The 19,343-nt window shown below is 39.5% G+C and overlaps 2 protein-coding genes across 2 annotated transcripts in view; both read right to left on the bottom strand.

Annotated features, from left to right (window-relative positions):
* MRPS6 (mitochondrial ribosomal protein S6) overlaps positions 1-18,913 on the bottom strand; it is a 41,726-nt gene extending 22,813 nt beyond the window's left edge. The window contains exon 1 of the mRNA XM_083362872.1: positions 18,697-18,913. Coding sequence (XP_083218998.1) covers positions 18,697-18,741 — 45 coding nt within the window. The 5' untranslated portion in view covers positions 18,742-18,913. The remainder of the gene's footprint in view (positions 1-18,696) is intronic.
* On the bottom strand, positions 561-18,834 carry SLC5A3 (solute carrier family 5 member 3). Its single transcript, XM_083362871.1, has 2 exons — positions 18,697-18,834; positions 561-4,765 (listed from the first exon to the last, which is right to left on the bottom strand). The coding sequence occupies exon 2, from the start codon at positions 4,464-4,466 to the stop codon at positions 2,328-2,330; it is 2,139 nt and encodes a 712-aa protein (XP_083218997.1). The 5' UTR covers positions 4,467-4,765; positions 18,697-18,834; the 3' UTR covers positions 561-2,327.
* Positions 18,914-19,343: the final 430 nt, after the last annotated feature.

Genomic DNA, 19,343 nt, shown 5'->3' with positions numbered 1-19,343 from the left:
CTACCTGTTCTAAAGCACTTTTTTTTTTAGCATCAATGAAGTATTTATTACACATGCCTTGGAAAGGCTTTTTGGTCCTGTAGGCAAGGAAGCTCAGTTCATGTAGAAGTCAACAAAAACACCATCTTGCTACAGTATTTACAAAATATACCGCTTTTAAAATTACATCACATAATCGAGATTGAAGCCACAATTTAATGTTTCCAGATTTTTCATATTAATTCCATCATTCAGCCATAAGAAGTGTCAGTTACTATTCAGTAACAAATGACATTTTTTTCACCGCTCTCGTGGGAAAAATTCTAAAGCAAAATGACTCAATATGCTGTTACCAATGAGTTAAGCCAATTTTTGGTTCTCTTATCATATGCTGTTTTAATAGTTATTGCAATCTTAATCTGTTCTAAGATGTTGTTGTTGTTAGCTGCGAAGTCGTGTCCGACCCATCGCGACCCTATGGACAACATTCCTCCAGGCCTTCCTGTCCTCTACCATCTTCTGGAGTCCATTTAAGCTCAGTGTTCTAAGATACGGACATATAAAAAAAGAAAATAAATGTGTTTCTGCATTGAATACTTCAGTTCTGCAGTCCTGATTAAAGTCATAACCCATGGTCCTCCAATGGGGGAACATCCGAATTTCCATCAGCTGTAGATAGCATGACCAAAAGCCAGGGAGCAAGACAAGTACAAAGCATCTGATGGGCCACAATTTTACCACTTTGAAATGTAAGAATGCATTGTTCCAGGACTGCAGAGCTGAGCTCAAATTCTAAACAAAGGACAAATTCCCTCTAGCCAGTTATGAATGATGAAACGATAAATTCGTTTGTATCTGCCAGTTCCTGCTTCCACTGGCCCTGCCATCTCAGTCATGCTATAGACGCCACGAACGCCAGTGCTGAAATGGAGTGTGCATCTATTACTCCTCACGCAGCCATTTCAAACTGGGCATTAAACATTGGCACAGGATAGGGAGCAGGTAAGATTCACTCTTCTGCCTTTGCTACAACTACAGCCCCAGAACAGGAGATTCTTCCATGCATGGAACAGCTGGCTTTCCGTTATTTGAGCCCAAGTTGAAACATGATCATTTGCATTATCTCAATCTGTGCACATAAAAAAACAAACCAGGGCTTGTTGGACTCATGCATTGGGAGTGGGTTGGAACACTGCAGGGAACGCTGATGGTGGCTGAGAAGAGGAAGAACATAAGCCCCCATCTAAGTTGCTGGAAAAATGGGGGGTGCACACTGAAGTCCAAACCTGGAAAAGGGGGAGCTTTTAAAAAGTCTGCTTTTGTGCAAAATTGCTTATTTTACAGTGGCTTTTTTCACACTGTGAAAAAGATTTCGCAAAGGGTGGCTTCACAAAGAGGATGCTAGAGGTTTGGGTTTTTTTTTTCCTTTTCAATCTGCATGAGATTGGAGGAATCAGTGTAATCTTACTATTTTAATGTACAAATAGAAGTTTATGAAAACATTCAAAAATGCCCAAGAAGTATTTTTAGAAGAAAATACCTGAGGGGTTTTTTTTTTTGTCTTACCGCCATTAAGACTGCCTTTTTGTCTCCAAATAATTTGAACTATAACACCAAATAGCTTAATTTGTAATCGAGGCTTAAATCAATATGCAGAGTATCAGTTAGGGAGATCTGAACTGGACCGTTCTTTCTACTTAATTTGAAATATTTTTTTCAAACTTACTGCCAAGTATTGATAAATACTTACTTCCATTTGGTGAATGGAGAAAGGGAAGTATTGTACTCAGCGGTGCATAATAATTTTAGGTGACATGAATTATCAAGAGTTGTGCAATTCAGTCTGAATCCTATTTGTTGGGACCATAGTCAAAAACAATGTTTTAAGTACTGGGTAAAAGCTTGTAAGCCGCCCTGAGTCTTCGGAGAAGGGCGGGATATAATGGAATTTTTTAAAAAATAAATAAATAAAAGAAAAAAGAAAATAATCTGAAACTGTTATTAAGATGATTCATAACTGTACGTGTGTAATTTACCAATATGTTAGTACCAACATTAACACTATTTTCACCTTGACTATTTGCAAATGATTGTGATTATTTTATTTTAATACAGTAATTTCCTACTTTTGATATATTGAAATTCAACTGTTGGTACTGAATAAATTTCCCACTCTGCACTGAAATAAGAACCCAACTCTACAGGATTTGCAATGATTTTCCAGCTGGTTGAGAACAATAATGCAAAGGAAGCATGAGATATGAGACACATAACACACATAATTATATAGTTTTCCAAGGACCTGTTGTCTGTCTTGTGAATGTCAGGCCGCACGCTTAAAAAACCGTTCACAAAGAAAAATAAACAAACATGAATATTCCAAGAAAACACACGCAAAATAATCCACAATTAAGTAATAATTTAACTTTTGGAGTCTCTTCCAGCATTTGTAGACAAATAGTCTCTTCTTCGCTCTTATCTTGGATGACTCTACTGTCCACATTTTTGCTTTTAAAGCCGCAGAACCAATCTATAAATTTCCAGTCTTTGTCACTACTCTCCGTCTGCTCTTCAGCCTTCTTGTTACCCATAAGAGCTGCCTGACCATTAGAGTAACAATCAACTGGTGTCTCAGCTTCAGAGTTAAAAGAAATCACTGGATTGCTGTCATCTCTGGAAGTAATTAGATTGACATTTTCAGGCTGGTCATTTTTAACGTTTTCTTCAGCTTTCCCATTTGAAGATACCATTACACCGTACTTTAACACATTCTTCTCTTGTGCTTGATATGGGCTGCCTTTCACAGAAACTGCCTTTTCTTTCACAGTTCTGTTTTTTCTAGACCAAAATGTAGTTGCACGAATTTGTTCCATTGAAGGTGGTGGGGTCAAAAAGCTGACTATTATAGTCACAGTTCCAGTAATCCAAAACAGCCCAGTAGCAACATACATGTAATGGATATTCTTGATGAAGTATGGTCTAGTGTCTGGCTGGTTACATTCAGGGACACGATAGACAAATGCCAGAATCAGTCGTACAGCTCCTAAAGCAAATCCAACCATCCCACCAAAGAAAGCCCCTTGTTCATTACAACGCTTCCAGAATACACCTAAAAGAAATATAGCGGCCACTGGAGGAGTCAAATAGTCCGCTACCTCTTGTATATATAGATACATTTGACCTCCTTGCATTTCCACTATTATTGGGACCCAAGCAATGCTTATTACAACCATGAAAGCAACAAAAACTCTTCCAACAATCATCAGTTCTCTGGACGATGCGTTCTTCCTTATGAGGAGCTTATATATATCAAGTGTAAAGATGGTACTGGCACTGTTAAATATAGAATCCAAATCACTCATTAGTGCAGCAATCATTACAGCCATCATAAGGCCCCGCAGACCAACAGGAACAAGATTCATTACCAAACGAGGATAGGCAATGTTAGAGCATCCAGCTCTGCTTCCACACACTTTCATACAATGCTCTGGACTGATGCATGCAATATCATCTACAAACAAAATCCGTGATATCATTCCCGGAACTACTATAAGGAACATAGGCAAGAGTTTTAAAAAACCTGCCATCAGAGTGGATCCTTTGGCATGAGCAATATTTTTTGCTGCTAACACTCTCTGGACAATTACTTGGTCTGCACACCAGTACCACACAGAAGCTGGAGTCTGTCCCAAAATGAAACCAGGCCAAGGAATATCTTCATCCGTTGGTTCACGTAACATTTTCAGTGCATCAGGTTTTGGGTCAACGTGGCAATAGTTAGTATTGGAAAGATTATACATCAATAAAATCGATGTAATATTTGGCTTTGCCAACATGTATCTTCGTTTAACCTCTTCAAACCCACCCACTTCTGTAATACTTATGACCATAAGTGTGAAGGCACCAATAATCATAAGCAAAGCTTGAACTGTGTCTGTGTAGATAACTGCTACAAGACCTCCAGTCACTGTCAGCACGGCAGTCATTCCAATCAAAAGTGTAACTGATAAATAAATATTCCAGCCCATTGACTCTTGAATGAACAATGCTCCTGAATACAAATCTACTGAGAGTTTGGTGAAGATATAGAGAATTAGAGACAAAATAGCAAAATATACTTGAATCCTGTGCCCTCCAAAGCGTTTGGATAAGTACCCAGGCATGGTGTATATTCCAGATTGTATGTAGACGGGAACAAAGATCCATCCCAGGAGTTGCAAAAGCATTAAGGCATTGAATTCCCATGCCCCCACGGCAAATCCACTTGCTGCTCCAGATCCTGCAAGCCCAATGAAGTGTTCGCTTCCGATGTTGCTTACAAACAGAGAAGCACCAATTGCAAACCATGTCATAGATCGCCCTGCAAGGAAGTACCCACTTACAGTGCTTCGATTGTACTTCCACATGGCAAAAAAGCCTATGCACAAAACAAGCACAAAATAGAGCGCCACAATGGCAATGTCTGCTGGTTGCAAAGCCGCCCTCATTTTTGTAAAAACAAGTAACTTCCAAAAGCTGATGTCCAGGTCACAAACCCCGAGCCTTAGTAAGATAAATCAGTTTAGTTTTACAAACACTGTGGATCAAAATCTGTCCTTTGGTTTGCTGTCTTGATAGCAGTGGATGCAGTATAAATCTGAGAAGATAAAATGTGTTTTTTTCCGCTTCTTAAATACTTAAGTGTGCACTTTTATTCTCCAATCCACAAGAGCATCATCATTAACTTTGTTGATGTAGGAGAAATTCTTAGTTGCAGCTAAGTCTAGTGAGGCCTACTGTACCAACCCTGCAAGGCAGCAAAAACAAAAGATAAAGATTGAATTAGAGACGGCTTTACTATGCACCAGAAAAACTTGAATTCTGTTATAACAAGTAGGTTGAACATAGCTTTTCCTCACTTTGCAATGCAATGTTGAATTTTACACAATTTAACAGATAACTTTCAAAGACTGTAAACAAGATATATTAGTAAATTAAAGAAAGTGCATGCTTTCACTAAATAAGCTACCAAATTTGCAGAACTAAGCAGTAACTTAACTACGTAGAATGTTTTGATGTTCAAAATGATGGTAAATCAGCACCTCAGAAGGACTCTATTCTAGATTTATATATTGCATTCTTCAATTCTTTCAGAATCACAATTATCTCCAAACATGACTTACCTAACTTCATGTTTCTGTGCAATACTGTATCAATAATGTTATAAACTTAATTGCAAAAGCTGTCATCATTGGGAAATTATAACAGTATGTTCCCTTTACTATTCATTTGCTTCTCCAAAATGATCTCCACTATACCCAGTTCCCTTGTCCTAAGGTAGCTGTGCATATTTTTCATATAATTTCTTCAAAAGCTTGAAGACAAAAATGCTTCATATATTCATGTTCTATAGCACAATGTCGATTTTTTTAAAAAAAGTGTAATAATGTCTAAATGCAGTACTGCAGGTGACCTCTAGTGGGCTAAGGCTAAACTCTGGCAAGATAGAGGATTTCTAGGAATGTGACTGAGTTCAGGAGTTATTTTGCTGAAACTGTACTTTTCCTCCATAAAGAAATGATTGAGGAAGTGGAAGCTGTAGAAATCTTGGGAAATAATGATCAAGTCATCCTAGAATTCACCACACTGAAGGCAGGGAGAACTAAAGGTAATCAGGTTAGTGTTTCAAGACATTTCAAGAGAGCTGACTAAGAAAAAATGTGGGAAGGATTTCATGGATGGAAATGCGAAAGGGAAAATAATTTAGCAGAGTTAGGAAATTCTGGAAAATAAGATTAATCGGGAACCAAATTAAAACAATACTAGAAAGAAAAACTGGAGACAGGTGATATTATTGGGATGGTTGCAAGAACTCTTTGATAAACTGAGAAACAAAAAATGAAAAAGGAGTCATGTAATAAAAGCAGAATATTAATCCAAAACTCTTTTAAGGATGAGGTTAGAAAGACTAAGGGTCTCAGTGAGTGGAGGCTTGCATGGAAAGCAAAAATAACCAAAATGGTTTATTTGGATAAAGTATGAAGAAGATTAAGGAAACAGTGATTCCATTGGTTGGAGAAGATGGCAGCGGGGAGAAGGCTGAACTGCTTAATTCCTACTTTGTACCTGTAGTTACACAAAAGGAAAAAGAGGTCAGACTTCCGGTTTGCCAATGTCAGCCGACATGGATGTCTGGAGGACAGCTCCTGTCATCCATGTCCAGTTTCGCATCGCTGGGGAGTCCTAAAAGGGCCGAAGAGCTGCCTTGGAGGGGCAACCAGACAGAAGGGGCTTTTGCAGAAACGCGGGGGAGCCGCAACCCCCGTTAGTGCCTGCATTCCCTTTGTACTGGCAGACGAAAGACTGGCCATAGTAATACGGCCAGTTACTAGGCTGCAGACAGCCGAAGTCAAACTTACCATCAGGCAACATTAAAGCAGCATGGAAGAGACGGGGTAAGATTCCTCTCTTATACCTTAATCTTCTTCTTTTCACCTAAATAAGCTAAGTACCTTCCCCCCCCCCGTGGAGAGGGAGGGGGGAATTCAACCCTCCCTTCAAATAAGTGGCGAGCAAGCCCAGGGGTTTTTTAAAAAAAATTTTGAAAAAAGAAACGGACTAAAAGAATTTTCACAGTACTTGGGGGACACCCAGTGGCTAAACCTGAAATTGCAATCTTACTTTCTCTTTAAAAAAAATCAAGAAAATGTTCAAGAAAAACAAGATAAGATTAACCTTGAACACCAGATGTGAAACTTCACTATGGAAGAGTTTCAAAAACAAATCCATGCTATGTGGGAAATATCTTACCAAACTTATCAGTTCCTTTCTACAGCTGGTGATGAAATAAGAGCTTTTAGAAAAGAATTAGAAAGCATCTCGAGGAAACAAACTCAAACTGTAACTACAACTAATATTTTATGGGGACAGAACTTAGCAGAAGAAATTGAACAATCAAATAGATTGGCAGAAGATTTAAATATTCAACAAATACAGACTGTTGAAGATTATTATGGAAAACAGGTGAAAGAAAATTTATTCAGACCAGGACAATTATATCAAGAGGTGAAAATAATGAGAAGATTTGGAGCTCTTAACAGACTCCTCAAAAGTGCAGACTGGAGGGCCACTGCAATATGATATAACAGCACAAGAAAGCTTTGATGACCTTGAGGCAAAGAAGAGAAAAATGACATGGCAAAGGAAGAAAGCAAGAATAAGACTGAAGAAATATGGACATTTTTAAGAGGCCTGAAATAGATAATATCAAAATAGACAGGATTGTATTTGGATTACGAGAGATTGTTTTGATGAGTAGACAAAAATACTAATTAAAAATATTGAGTTCTTTAAATGATATGGATTAAGATGTATATATGTTAAAAATGATAGAATGTAACTAATATACATGGATGTAGTGACGACAGGATTATTAAATATTGAAACGGAAGAAATTTTGGTTAATTTTTAATATGTGGAAACTATGTATGAGAAACAAGAATATTATATTGTCCTCCCCCTCTTTCTCCTCCTTGCAATTGGTATTCTAATGACTACTATTCTAATATTGTATTACTAATATTGATATGGAAATGAGATAAATAAGAAGTGTATTACATTATTAGGTATTGGAGAAAATTGTGTAAAGGAGGTTATTTAGCAATATGAAAATAAGAAATTTTAAACATTTAATTTTAATATCAATGTAAAATTAAAGCTAGAAAATAAGGTGTTTGATGTTTTAAAGATGAAATGTTAAAATATAAAATATGCTAAAGTATTTATAAATATATAGGGACGCGGTGGCTCAGTGCATTAGGACGCTGAGCTTGTTGATCTGAAGGTCGGCAGTTTGGCGGGTCGAATCCCGAGTGCCACGTAACAGAGTGAGCGCCTGTTACTTGTCCCAGCTTCTGCCAACCTAGCAGTTCAAAAGCACATAAAAATGCAAGTAGAAAAATAGGGACCCTACGGTGGGAAGGTAACAGCGTTCCGGGCGCCTTTGGTGTCTAGTCATGCCGGCCACATGACCACAGAGACGTCCTCGGACAAGCACTGGCTCTTCGGCTTTGAAACGGAGATGAGCTCCGGCCCCTAGAATTGGAAACTACTAGCACGCATGTGCGGGGGAACCTTTACCTTATTGATAAATATAAGAAAACTATTAAATGACTGATGGATAGCAATGAGAAGTATGTTAATTTAAATAAGAGATAGTATGTATTAAAGGAAAAAAGAGGAAATATTGGTTACAACAATTTGGAGATTTGTAATAATATGTATTTTGTCTGAAATGGAACTATTGTAACCCGGACACCATGCTGCTTTTTAAAGATAATATTGTAATATTGGAAAACTAATAAAAAAAGGAAATACGAAAAAAAAGGAAAAAGAGGTCAACTATCAGGTGTGCCACGGGGGAGGGGGGGAGAAGAGAAGTGAAGGTCAAAACAGACAAATAAGTGGTGAGAAAAACCCTAGTTTGAATGAATTCAAGTCACTGAGTCAGATGGACTACATCCCAGGCTGTTAAGGAACTAGATAAAATAATCTCAGAACCGTTCACTGCAATCTTTGAGAACTTCAGGGTAGGGAAAGCACCAGAGGAACAGCCAAATGGAAAAGAGCTAGGACGCTGAGCTTGTCGATCAGAAGGTTGGCAGTTTGGTGGGTCGAATCCCGAGTGCTGCGTAGCAGAGTGAGCGCCTCTTATTTGTCCCAGCTTCTGCCAACCTAGCAGTTTGAAAGCACATAAAAATGCAAGTAGAAAAATAGGGACCACTACGGTGGGAAGGCAACAGCGTTCCGTGAGCCTTTGGCATCTAGTCATGCCGGCCACATGACCACGGAGACGTCCTCGGACAAGCGCTGGCCCTTCGGCTTTGAAACGGAGATGAGCACCGGCCCCTAGAGTCAGAAACGACTAGCACGCATGTGCAGGGGAACCTTTACCTTTAATCTTTCAGAAAGTCAAAAAACTATGGACTAATCACCTTGACTTCAGTACCTAAGAAAATCTTAGAAAGATCACAAAGCAGTGGGTTTGCAAGCCATGGATTAGAAAGTAACAGGGTAATTAATTGAAACTAGCATGAGTTTGTCAAACACAACTTGTGCCAGATTTTATGCCTTTTTTTAAACTAATTGGTTAGATTAGAAGGATCGTGGTAGGACCGGATGAACTAAGTTGTTATTCATAAAAGCTTATGCCTTTCACTAGAAATTGTTAATGAGAAAAGGTATTACCACACCCCTGCTTTTTTGCCAACACAAAGTAACACAGATCCTCACCTACAATGACTAGATTAGTAGACTAAAGGAATGCTCTGGAGGTAATATAAGTAGAATTCAATAAATTTAATAATTTAAATTTAATAAATTTAATAAAATCACCACCTTCTTCATAAAATGGTACAGTATGGTTTTACTAGCAGATGAATTTACAGTTGGTTAAACAACAATACCCAGCATGTCTTTAATCAATCTATATCTACATGGATAAATGTATGCAATAGGGTAGCTTAAGATTCCGTCCTGCGACTAAGTGCTCTTCAACGTTTTTCTAAGTGACTTAAACCAGTGGACAGAAAAACTGCTCAGTAAATTTGCAGATGGCAGAAACCTGGAAGGGGGGATTGCTAACCTTTTAGAAAACAGGCTCAAAGTTCAAAAATATGTTGCTAAGAATTGAATACTGGACATTTCCCAAGAAAATCCCCAACTTTAATAGCAAGAAATGTACAGTTCTGACCTAAAATAAGAAATCAGATATACAGGTGAAACTTGAAAAATTAGAATATCGTGCAAAAGTTCATTTATTTCAGTAATGCAACTTAAAAGGGGAAACTAATATATTAGATAGACTCATTACATGCAAAGCAAGATAGTTCAAGCCGTGATTTGTCATAATTGTGATGATTATGGCTTACAGCTCATGAAAACCCCAAATCCACAATCTCAGAAAATTAGAATATTACATACAATCAATAAAACAAGGAGTGTAGATAGAACAATATCCGACCTCTGAAAAGTATAAGCATGCATATGTACTCAGTACTTGGTTTGGGCCCCTTTTGCAACAATTACTGCCTCAATGCGGCCTGGCATGGAAGCTATCAGCCTGTGGCACTGCTGAGGTGTTATGGAAGACCAGGATGCTTCAATAGCAGCCTTCAGCTCTTCTGCATTGTTCGGTCTCATGTCTCTCATCTTTCTCTAGGCAATGCCCCATTGATTCTCTATGGGGTTCAGGTCAGGCAAGTTTGCTGGCCAATCAAGCACAGTAATCCCACGGTCATTGAACCAGGTTTTGGTGCTTTTGGCAGTGTGGGCAGGTGCCAAGTCCTGCTGGAAAATGAAGTCAGCATCCCCATAAAGCTCATCTGCGGAAGGAAGCATGAAGTGCTCCAAAATCTCCTGGTAGATGGCTGCGTTGACCCTGGACTTAATGAAGCACAGTGGACCAACACCAGCAGATGACATGGCTCCCCAAATCAACACAGACTGTGGAAACTTCACACTGGACTTCAAGCATCTTGCAGTGTGTGCCTCTCCATTCTTCCTCCAGACTCTGGGTCCTTGGTTTCCAAATGAGATGCAAAAGTTGCTCTCATCAGAAAAGAGGACTTTGGACCACTGAACAACAGACCAGGTCTGTTTTTCTTTAGCCCAGGTAAGACGCTTCTGATGTTGTTTGTTGTTCAGGAGCAGCTTGACAAGAGGAATACGACATTTGAAGCCCATGTCCAGGATCCATCTGTGTGTAGTGGCTCTTGATGCACTGACTCCAGCCTCAGTCCACTCCTTGTGAAAGTCCCCAACACTTTTGAATGGCCTTTTCCTGACCATCCTCTCCAAGGCTGCGGTCATCCCTGCTGCTTGTGCACCTTTTACTTCCACACTTTTCCCTTCCACATAACTTTCTATTAATGTGCTTTGATACAGCACTTTGGGAACATCCAACTTCTTTTGCAATTACCTTTTGAGGCTTTCCCTCCTTATGGAAGGTGTCTATGATGGTTTTCTGCACAACTATCAGGTCAGCAGTCTTCCCCATGATTGTGATTCCTACTGAACCAGACTGAGAGACCATTTAAAGGCTCAGGAACCCTTTGCAGGTGTTACGGCTTAATTAGCCAATTAGAGTGGGACACTTTGAGCCTAGAATATTGAACCTTTTCACAATATTCTAATTTTCTGAGATTGTGAATTTGGGGTTTTCATGAGCTGTAAGCCATAATCATCACAATTATGACAAATCACAGCTTGAACTACCTTGCTTTGCATGTAATGAGTCTATCTCATATATTAGTTTCCCCTTTTAAGTTGCATTACTGAAATAAATGAACTTTTGCATGGTATTCTAATTTTTCGAGTTTCACCTGTACAAGTGTCAGGTGGTAACTGGCTCAGCAACAGCTCTTGTGAGAAAGATCTGGGTATTTATTTAAATAAATAAACTTATTTACCTGATACATTTTTTGCTTCACTGCATTCAAAATATAGCTAGTTCTCAGGTAACAATAAATGGGATTGGAATTTCCATCACCAAGCGATGTGGTCATAAATCATGATGTTATGTGACTACATCACTTAGCGACAGCAATCCTGGCAGTCCCTGTTGCTGTCATTAAGCGAGGACATCCTCCAATTTCCTCCTGGCTTCCAACAACCAAAGTCAGTGGAGAAGCCAGCAAGAAGTTGCAAGTACCAGATGTTTTACAAAGAGGCTGACAGGCAGGCGGGTAAGTGGCTGCTGCCAAGTGTGCATGTGTGTGGGGTGGCTGCAGAGGCATATGTGATTTCAAGGTCCAGGGGTGGCTGCTTTGGGGGGGGGATTGTATGAGTAGCCACAGCAACATCTGGGTGTGGCCGAATACGAATTTTACGTACTGTTTCTATTCACTCAGGACACTCAACAAGGACACTCAAAAGAAATGCTGGCTGGAGCATCCATAATAACTGACATTAGAATGAAGTCGACTGGAACAAACTGATATGAGCAGAATTCATCAGCGTAATAATACAAGATAATGAAACAATACCTGATTATTTTTCAAAATCAATAAAAATGAAATAACCCAGAAAAAAGCAGGAATTAAGAGAAAAAGATTAAAATGAAGAGCTCCAAGAAACACATTTCATCATTTTAACGCTACCAGTTATTATTTTCCATCTACATATCTACCGATATAAATGTAGATGTTACATATCTACCGATATAAATTTGGATGTTAGTTATATATTAACAAACCCATTCAAAGGATTCAGTGACCCGTTACATATTCCGCTACGGAAATGAAACTCCCGGTTCTACCTCTTCACAGAACTAGTTCATACGGTAATTTAAGGCAACAATATAAACTTTCCAGTAAAAAAAAATCACATGAAATCTCATGCCAATAATAATACAATTGTGTAGATATTTGTTGCAGCCACCAAACCACCTGCAGCATCTTCTTTTCAACATCTGCCATTACCACAACCAAAATCCCTGGCTTCAGGAATAGCACATCCAAGCACCAACGCTTCTTCTGAATCTTCCGGTGCCTTCCCTTCCTTATCTGCTCTTAGCTACTACCACTTTGCCCCTAATGTCCTTGACATTTTCTTACACCATCCTCCCAAAACACTAATCTACATGGAACACGCTCCGGTCAGTTTAGATGTTTTGTTTGTAGGGACCATTTTGTACATATCTATAGAGAAAAAAATATGAATAAGAGTTTAGGTAAGGCTTGAATCAGATATCTTAATTATTATTACTTAAGCAACCTAAATTAGAAAAGCCAACACAATGGGACAGTAGTCCTTCCAAATTAATGAATATCAAAGACAATTTACAAGATAATCCAATGGAATGCATTATTCATGGTAACCAAGTATAAAGTATGGAACACCTGGAAGATATTATTTAATTATTCCACCCACTATATGTCTGGCAGTGTATCTCGCAAGTAAACTACAATATTCCAATCCTCTAACATCCAAATTCAGTACATACAAAGGGAGGTAATACATAGCCAAATAACACATTGCAGGTAGTCCTCGACTTACAACACAGTTCATTTAGTGACCATTCAAAGTTACAATGGCACTGAAAAAATGACTTATAACAGTTCAATAACATTCATAACACATTTATGACCATTGCGGCATACCCATGACCACATGATCAAAATTCAGATGCTTGGCAACTGACTCATATTTATGACAGTTGCAGTATTCTGGGGTCATGTGATTAGTAGTACCTTTTCTGATTGTGTGTTAAAGGATAGTTAAAAAGTATTAGTTGAAAAAGATGCTACCAGATTCTTTCTGATCTTTTTTTCACAATGCGTCCTACTAAACGTATCAATTTTTAAAGTTAGAATTATGGACATTGGTCAACTTTCAGCTTACCACTTCAAAAGAAAAGATATTTTGAATAAAAAGTCAAAGCTGTTTAAAAAGAGGGATTACTTAAAAACAGAAATGCTTTGCTGTAGTAGAATAATTTCTGTTTAGCATTATATTCTTTCATAAGTGATAAAATCAAGTTTCCCTCAAGTTGAGTTCACTGATACAGTGGTTCATTATGATTGAACTTCTATTTGCACTAGAGAAGACCTGTTTTGAAGTACATAGATCATTTTTTTCAGCAAAAATTATCAATTATCAGTGCTACAGATTACTTTCATGCATCTTTTAACCAGAGTTCATGTGTACCAAGAAACTATTCATATAGCCCTACTGTCAACAGGGAACTTTAAACTAAACAGAAGTAGCAGTCTCAATAGTTTAATCACTGTTAATGCAGAAGTACCCCACCCCATGTACGGTTTACCTTATTTGATCCTGCCAGCAGTTACCCACTCCTCCTTAATGTCAACTAAAAGCAGTTAGCTCTAACATAAACTGACATTGGTCTAGTGAATGGTCTACAGCACGGGTGTCAAACTCGTCGCGTCACGTGACATGTCACGACTTATCACGACTTTTTTCGCATTGCCTGAGCTGGGGTGGGTGCAGCCTCCACATGATGCAACCGGCCCGTGGGCCAGCAGTTTGACACCCCTGGTCCACAGCCTGTATAAAGAGCAATTACATCCCAATAAAAAAGAAAAAGATTTATCTTTAAATCCACATACATACAATATATAATTGAACAATCAAAGATACATGAAGAGGTATATACATAGAATGAAGGCTATTGCTAAGCACATTGGTTTGTGCTTAAATTGTAAGCCGCCCTGAGTCTTCGGAGAAGGGCGGGATATAAATGGGATTAAAATAAAATAAAATAAAATACTGTAATTTACTGCAATTCATTCCCTGGTCTTTATATTTGTTGCTCTAATTACATATATACCCTGATGCTACTCATCTACAGTGTGCTTCCCTGAACTCTTGAAACAGCCTTTCAATGAAACTTGCCAATTACATAATAATAACCTCATCATTCTGCTGGCACAGGCAGTCCTTGACTTAACAACCAAACATTTAGTGACTGTTCAGAGATACAACAGCACTGAAAAAAGTAACTTTTGGCTTTCACATGTATGATCATTGCAGCAATCCCATGGTCACATGATCAAAAGGTGAGCATTTGGCAACAGTTTTTATGTATTTATGACAGTTGCATTGTTCTGGCGTCATGTGATCACCATTGGTAACCTCTTCAGCTAGCTTCCAAAAAGCAAAATCAATGGGGAATGCCAGATTTGTTTGATATCAATCACTTAATAACTGCACATCATTCACTTAACAACTGTGGCAGAAAGGTCATAATAACTGCCTTGCTTAGCAACAGATATTTGGGGCTTAATTATGGTCATAATAGAGGAATACTGCAACTGGTACCTTGCATAAGCATGTATGACTAATTAATTACATTTCATAAAGTCAGTTTTTAAAGCACACTGTCAATGCCTAAAAATCAGTATCCATTTTTCAAGCCAATCAACCAACAGAAGAATTCAAAGAAGCAACCAATAAGTAGTAGGCATCTCTAAATATGACCATGTTCTAGCCTCCATGAATATATCTAATCTAAGAAACAATTTTTCAAGAAGAATTCAATTTTGGCCATAAACAATAACCAGTTCATAAATGAAAACTCACATTTCCCAGACACAGAACTGGGAAAAATGCCAAATGAATAAGTGATGTAAAAATTTGTAATGGTTGATCAACTTAACTGTTTAGTGCAGGGGTAGACAACCTCGGCTCTTTTATGACGCATGGACTTCAACTCCCAGAATTCCTGAGTCAGCTATGCTGACTCAGGAATTCTGGGAGTTGAAGTCCATGCGTCATAAAAGAGCCGAGGTTGCCTACCCGTGGTTTAGTGCATTATTATGCTTTTCATCATTTGTGTCCTATTCCTTTATATACTGAGTAAAGCAGTATCTTTTTGTAACTTCCTTATTAACAACCTTGGCTATTTTCCAATACATAATTTATATATCTAAATTCTTTCTACCAAAAGGAGAAAACCAATAGCTTCAAACACGTACTTAGGAAAATTGTATTTGCTATATAGTAAAATAATATGAAATTCCCTGAGTAATTTGAAATAACACACATTACTTGTAGAGCCAATTTTAAGCGTGCAGTTTTTCTTCACAGACAAGTGAAGTAAGTCAGTGAACCACTTTCCCCTGAATGGAAAAAAACTGTACTCTAACCAGAAAATAGTTTAGCTCTTTTGCCCTCTTCTGGGCAAGTACAGAAAGTACATGTATTTCTGGAAGGACATTAAAATAGGACCGAGAAATACATCTCAATCTTAATAAATTGCAACTAGATTTAAATTATTTTATATACCTTCTTAAATATTCCACTTTTAAATACCATGTTTGTTATAGGATACATTAAACTTTTAGTCATTAAGACAAAGGGTGGCTGTTCTTTAATTTCTTCCATTAAAATAGCTGTAAATATTTTACAGCTTGCACTCTTGCTTCTATTGTATTTCTATCTGAATTGATTCAGGTACCGTATTTTTATCCATAGAAAATGTATGTTCTTGCCAAAATCAATCCACCAGAACACAGTTTCATCTGACTTGCAATACGCCAGTACAATAGTGTCTTTGGGACTGAGATTTCTACATGTAAATGCAGACAAAATTAAAGCAATTCTTTCTGTATGTTGTTTGTTCATTACAAGACGACACTGAATTATTTATATTTTTAAATATACATAGTAATGATTTGGAAGACTTCTATCTAAATGTGGAACTCAAAGATGATTGATAAAAATTATTCTGCTTCTTTTAAGGTAATCTGTTTCTTTAGATCAGCTGACAGTGATCTGACATTATGGCAGAGGGTTGTTTTTTGTTTTTTTTTTTGCAGATTGTGAACTACTTCAGCTGCAAGATCCTAATACTTCGAACTTTAATTCAGAAATGTCTACATGCTGCTTCACAAATGTTTGGTACCATTTCAACAGGATCTATGCTTTCTAAAATATTTTTAAAATGTACTTTACATCTGAGATGGTCCAAAATTCAATCAACAACTTCTACATCCACAGAAAAACCAATGTTTGTCATCCCTGAAACATAGCTAATTTATTTTGCATTTTATGGCAGCACCCCAGAAAATCTATGAAAATTCAACATTAAATTAAGGTAAACCATCAGAAACAAAATGTGTGACAATACTACAAAATCTACAAACCCAGGTCCCAAACATCAGAAAAGCCAAATTCAAATAAAACTTGACTACGTGTGTTCAGAAGCATGTAGAATACATAACATCTCCTATGTATATAATGAAGCTTTACTAAGCAAAGACCGCATATAAGCAAAAATATTTTTAGGCTGTAAACATATACACATCTACTTGTGAGTTAACCTCACTAACCTCAGTGGGACTTTTTGCACTTAATGCTGCGTGTGGAGTTATAGCGCAAGGAAATACTGTGAGCTGCCCAGCCTTCTGTAGAGTATTTACGAGGGGGGGAAAATGTCTAGTTAGTGTTCATTACTAGTTTGCCTGAATAAATACATTGAAATAGAGTATCATTTTCTATTTCCTTTTTCAAAACTATTTCATGCTCTTCAGTATTTACCAATATCAGAATCTGTTTTAATATGGAGTCAGACTCATCAGTACTGGGTCACCAATACCTGCTTCAGGAAACTTGCCCAGGATTTTCTAGTGTTGTTGGGTTATTTCTGCACGAATCTCAAACCTGCAGCGTGAAAAATAGGTCCTCTGCACTTGTATTCTGGACTCCCATCCGATGCTTGTCTCTATTTGCCATCTGTATTTTGAACACCATTTGCCCTTCCTGGTAAGAAATCGAGCTACTCTTTTTTCAATGCTACCTTTTTCAAGGTCTCTAGAAAAAAACCGGCTAGTTTCAAAGGTTTAAGTCAGGGTTCTTCAAACTTGGCCCTTTTATGACTTGTGGACTTCAACTCCCAGAATTCCTCAGCCAGGCTGGCTGAGGAATTCTGGGAGTTGAAGTCCACAAGTCATAAAAGGGCCAAGTTTGAAGAACCCTGGTTTAAGTCTAAAGGCTCCTAGAGCAGGGGTAGGCAACCTCGGCTCTTTTATGACTCATGGACTTCAACTCCCTGAATTCCTGAGCCAGCTTGGTGGAGCAGTGGGCTAATGCCTCCTTAAGTAACACCAGCTGCCTGCAATTAGTGCAGGTTCGCATCCCACCAGGCTCAAGGTTGACTCAGCCTTCCATCCTTCCGAGGTAGGTAAAATGAGGACCCAGATTGTTGGGGGCAATTAAGCTGACTTTGTAATAATGCCGCTTGGAGGGTGTGTGTGAAAGCCCTAATAAGCAGGCATATACATAGAATGAAGGCTACTGCTAAGCTTGTAAGCCGCCCTGAGTCTTCGGAGAAGGGCGGGATATAAATAGAATTAAAATAAATAAATAAAATAAAAATATATGCGCGGCCCGTGCAAAAAAAAAAACCTAAGAAGAGCTCGGTGAAGGGGGGGGGGGAGAAAAAAAACACAACACTGTAATTTAAACCTGCCACTTTTTTCCTAAACGACTTAAGAGCGCCTCCTTTAATCGCGGTTTTTTTTTTAAAAGCCACTCGACTACACACGTGCGCTTTCAAGCCTTTGGGTACAGAGGTCTTCAAACTCGGCCCTTTTATGACTTGTGGACTTCAATTCCCAGAATTCCTCAGCCAGCGTGCTGGCTGAGGAATTCTGGGAGTTGAAGTCCACAAGTCATAAAAGGGCCGAGTTTGAAGACCCCTGCTTTGGGAAGATGGGACGGGGGCCGGCGGGGGCGGGTGGGTAGGTCGGGGGGAGAGAGAAGTGGCTTAAGAAGCAGAAGAGGAGCTGAATGGTTCGCACTGCGAAAAAGCGCTGAGCGAAATTCTCCCGAAGCGATTCGCCGAACGATACCGAAAGAAAAGCCCGCAATGGCGGGGAAAAAAATAATAAAAAAAAAATAATAAAAAAGGAAGCCCGTCCTTTCCGAGCCCCACACGTTGGTGCGGAGAGAGAGAGGGAAGGACGCACGGTCGGACCTTTCAGGGCTGCTGGGAAGAAAACCCCGCAGCGCGCAGGAGCTACGGCCAGGCTCGGAAGCCGGGCGGCCTAAAAAAAGCGCGCAGAGCGGTCAGAAACGAGCCTCGCCGAGGGAGGAAGAAGAAGAAGATGGATACCTGGCGGAGAAAAAGAAAGCAAGGGCACCCAAAAGGGCAGCGGCTGTTTTAACCGCGCACAACACGCACACCATCACACAAACCGTCCACACCCCACTCACCCTCTGCATGGCTTTCAGGATCAAAGCCAACTCATAACGGGGCATCTTTGGCGGAAAGAGGAGCAGCTCAGCCCCCCACCGGACAAGGGCAGTGCGGCGCAAGCCCGGAGCGCAGACCCGACACCTCCCTCGTCCCCGGCTGCAACGAGGAGTAGGCGGCGGCGAGGTGGGGGTGGGTTGTTTAAAGGAGGTCGGTGCTACGCGCACCCGGCGGGCCCGCCCCTTTGCTTGCGTCAGGCGGCGCTATTTTTCCTCTTTCTCCATCACTCGTCGTTCCGCCCGCCCAGGATTGGGGGGTGGGGAAGGGGTTTCTCAGGCGCGCCGGTCCCGAATTATGCCGGGAGACCCTTTATTTCCAACTCGTCCCCTTGCTGGGAAAGGCGGCCGTGCAGCGCCGCGCGTTTCGAAAGGCCTGCGCGGCTGCCCGCCTCCTCTTCCCGAAAGTCACGCCTGTCCCGCCTTTTCTCCCTTTTGTTTTCCCCTCCTCTTTAGATCCGCGTCCGCAAAAAAAATACTACTGCAGAGAGTGGAAATTTCCACTGAATCCCGCCCCGGTCTCCTCCCCTTGAAAGCCGCACATGGGAACTCGCTGGCCCTGCGAGACCCCTGCCCGGTAAAAAATAAAAAAAAGCCGCCTTCTAGTCCAG

This window comes from Vipera ursinii (assembly GCF_947247035.1).
Source record: "Vipera ursinii genome assembly, chromosome: 4".
In the NCBI taxonomy this organism is placed as follows: Eukaryota; Metazoa; Chordata; class Lepidosauria; order Squamata; family Viperidae; genus Vipera; species Vipera ursinii.
Note: the sequence above shows the minus strand (reverse complement) of the source record. Positions and strands in the feature narration are given on the sequence as shown.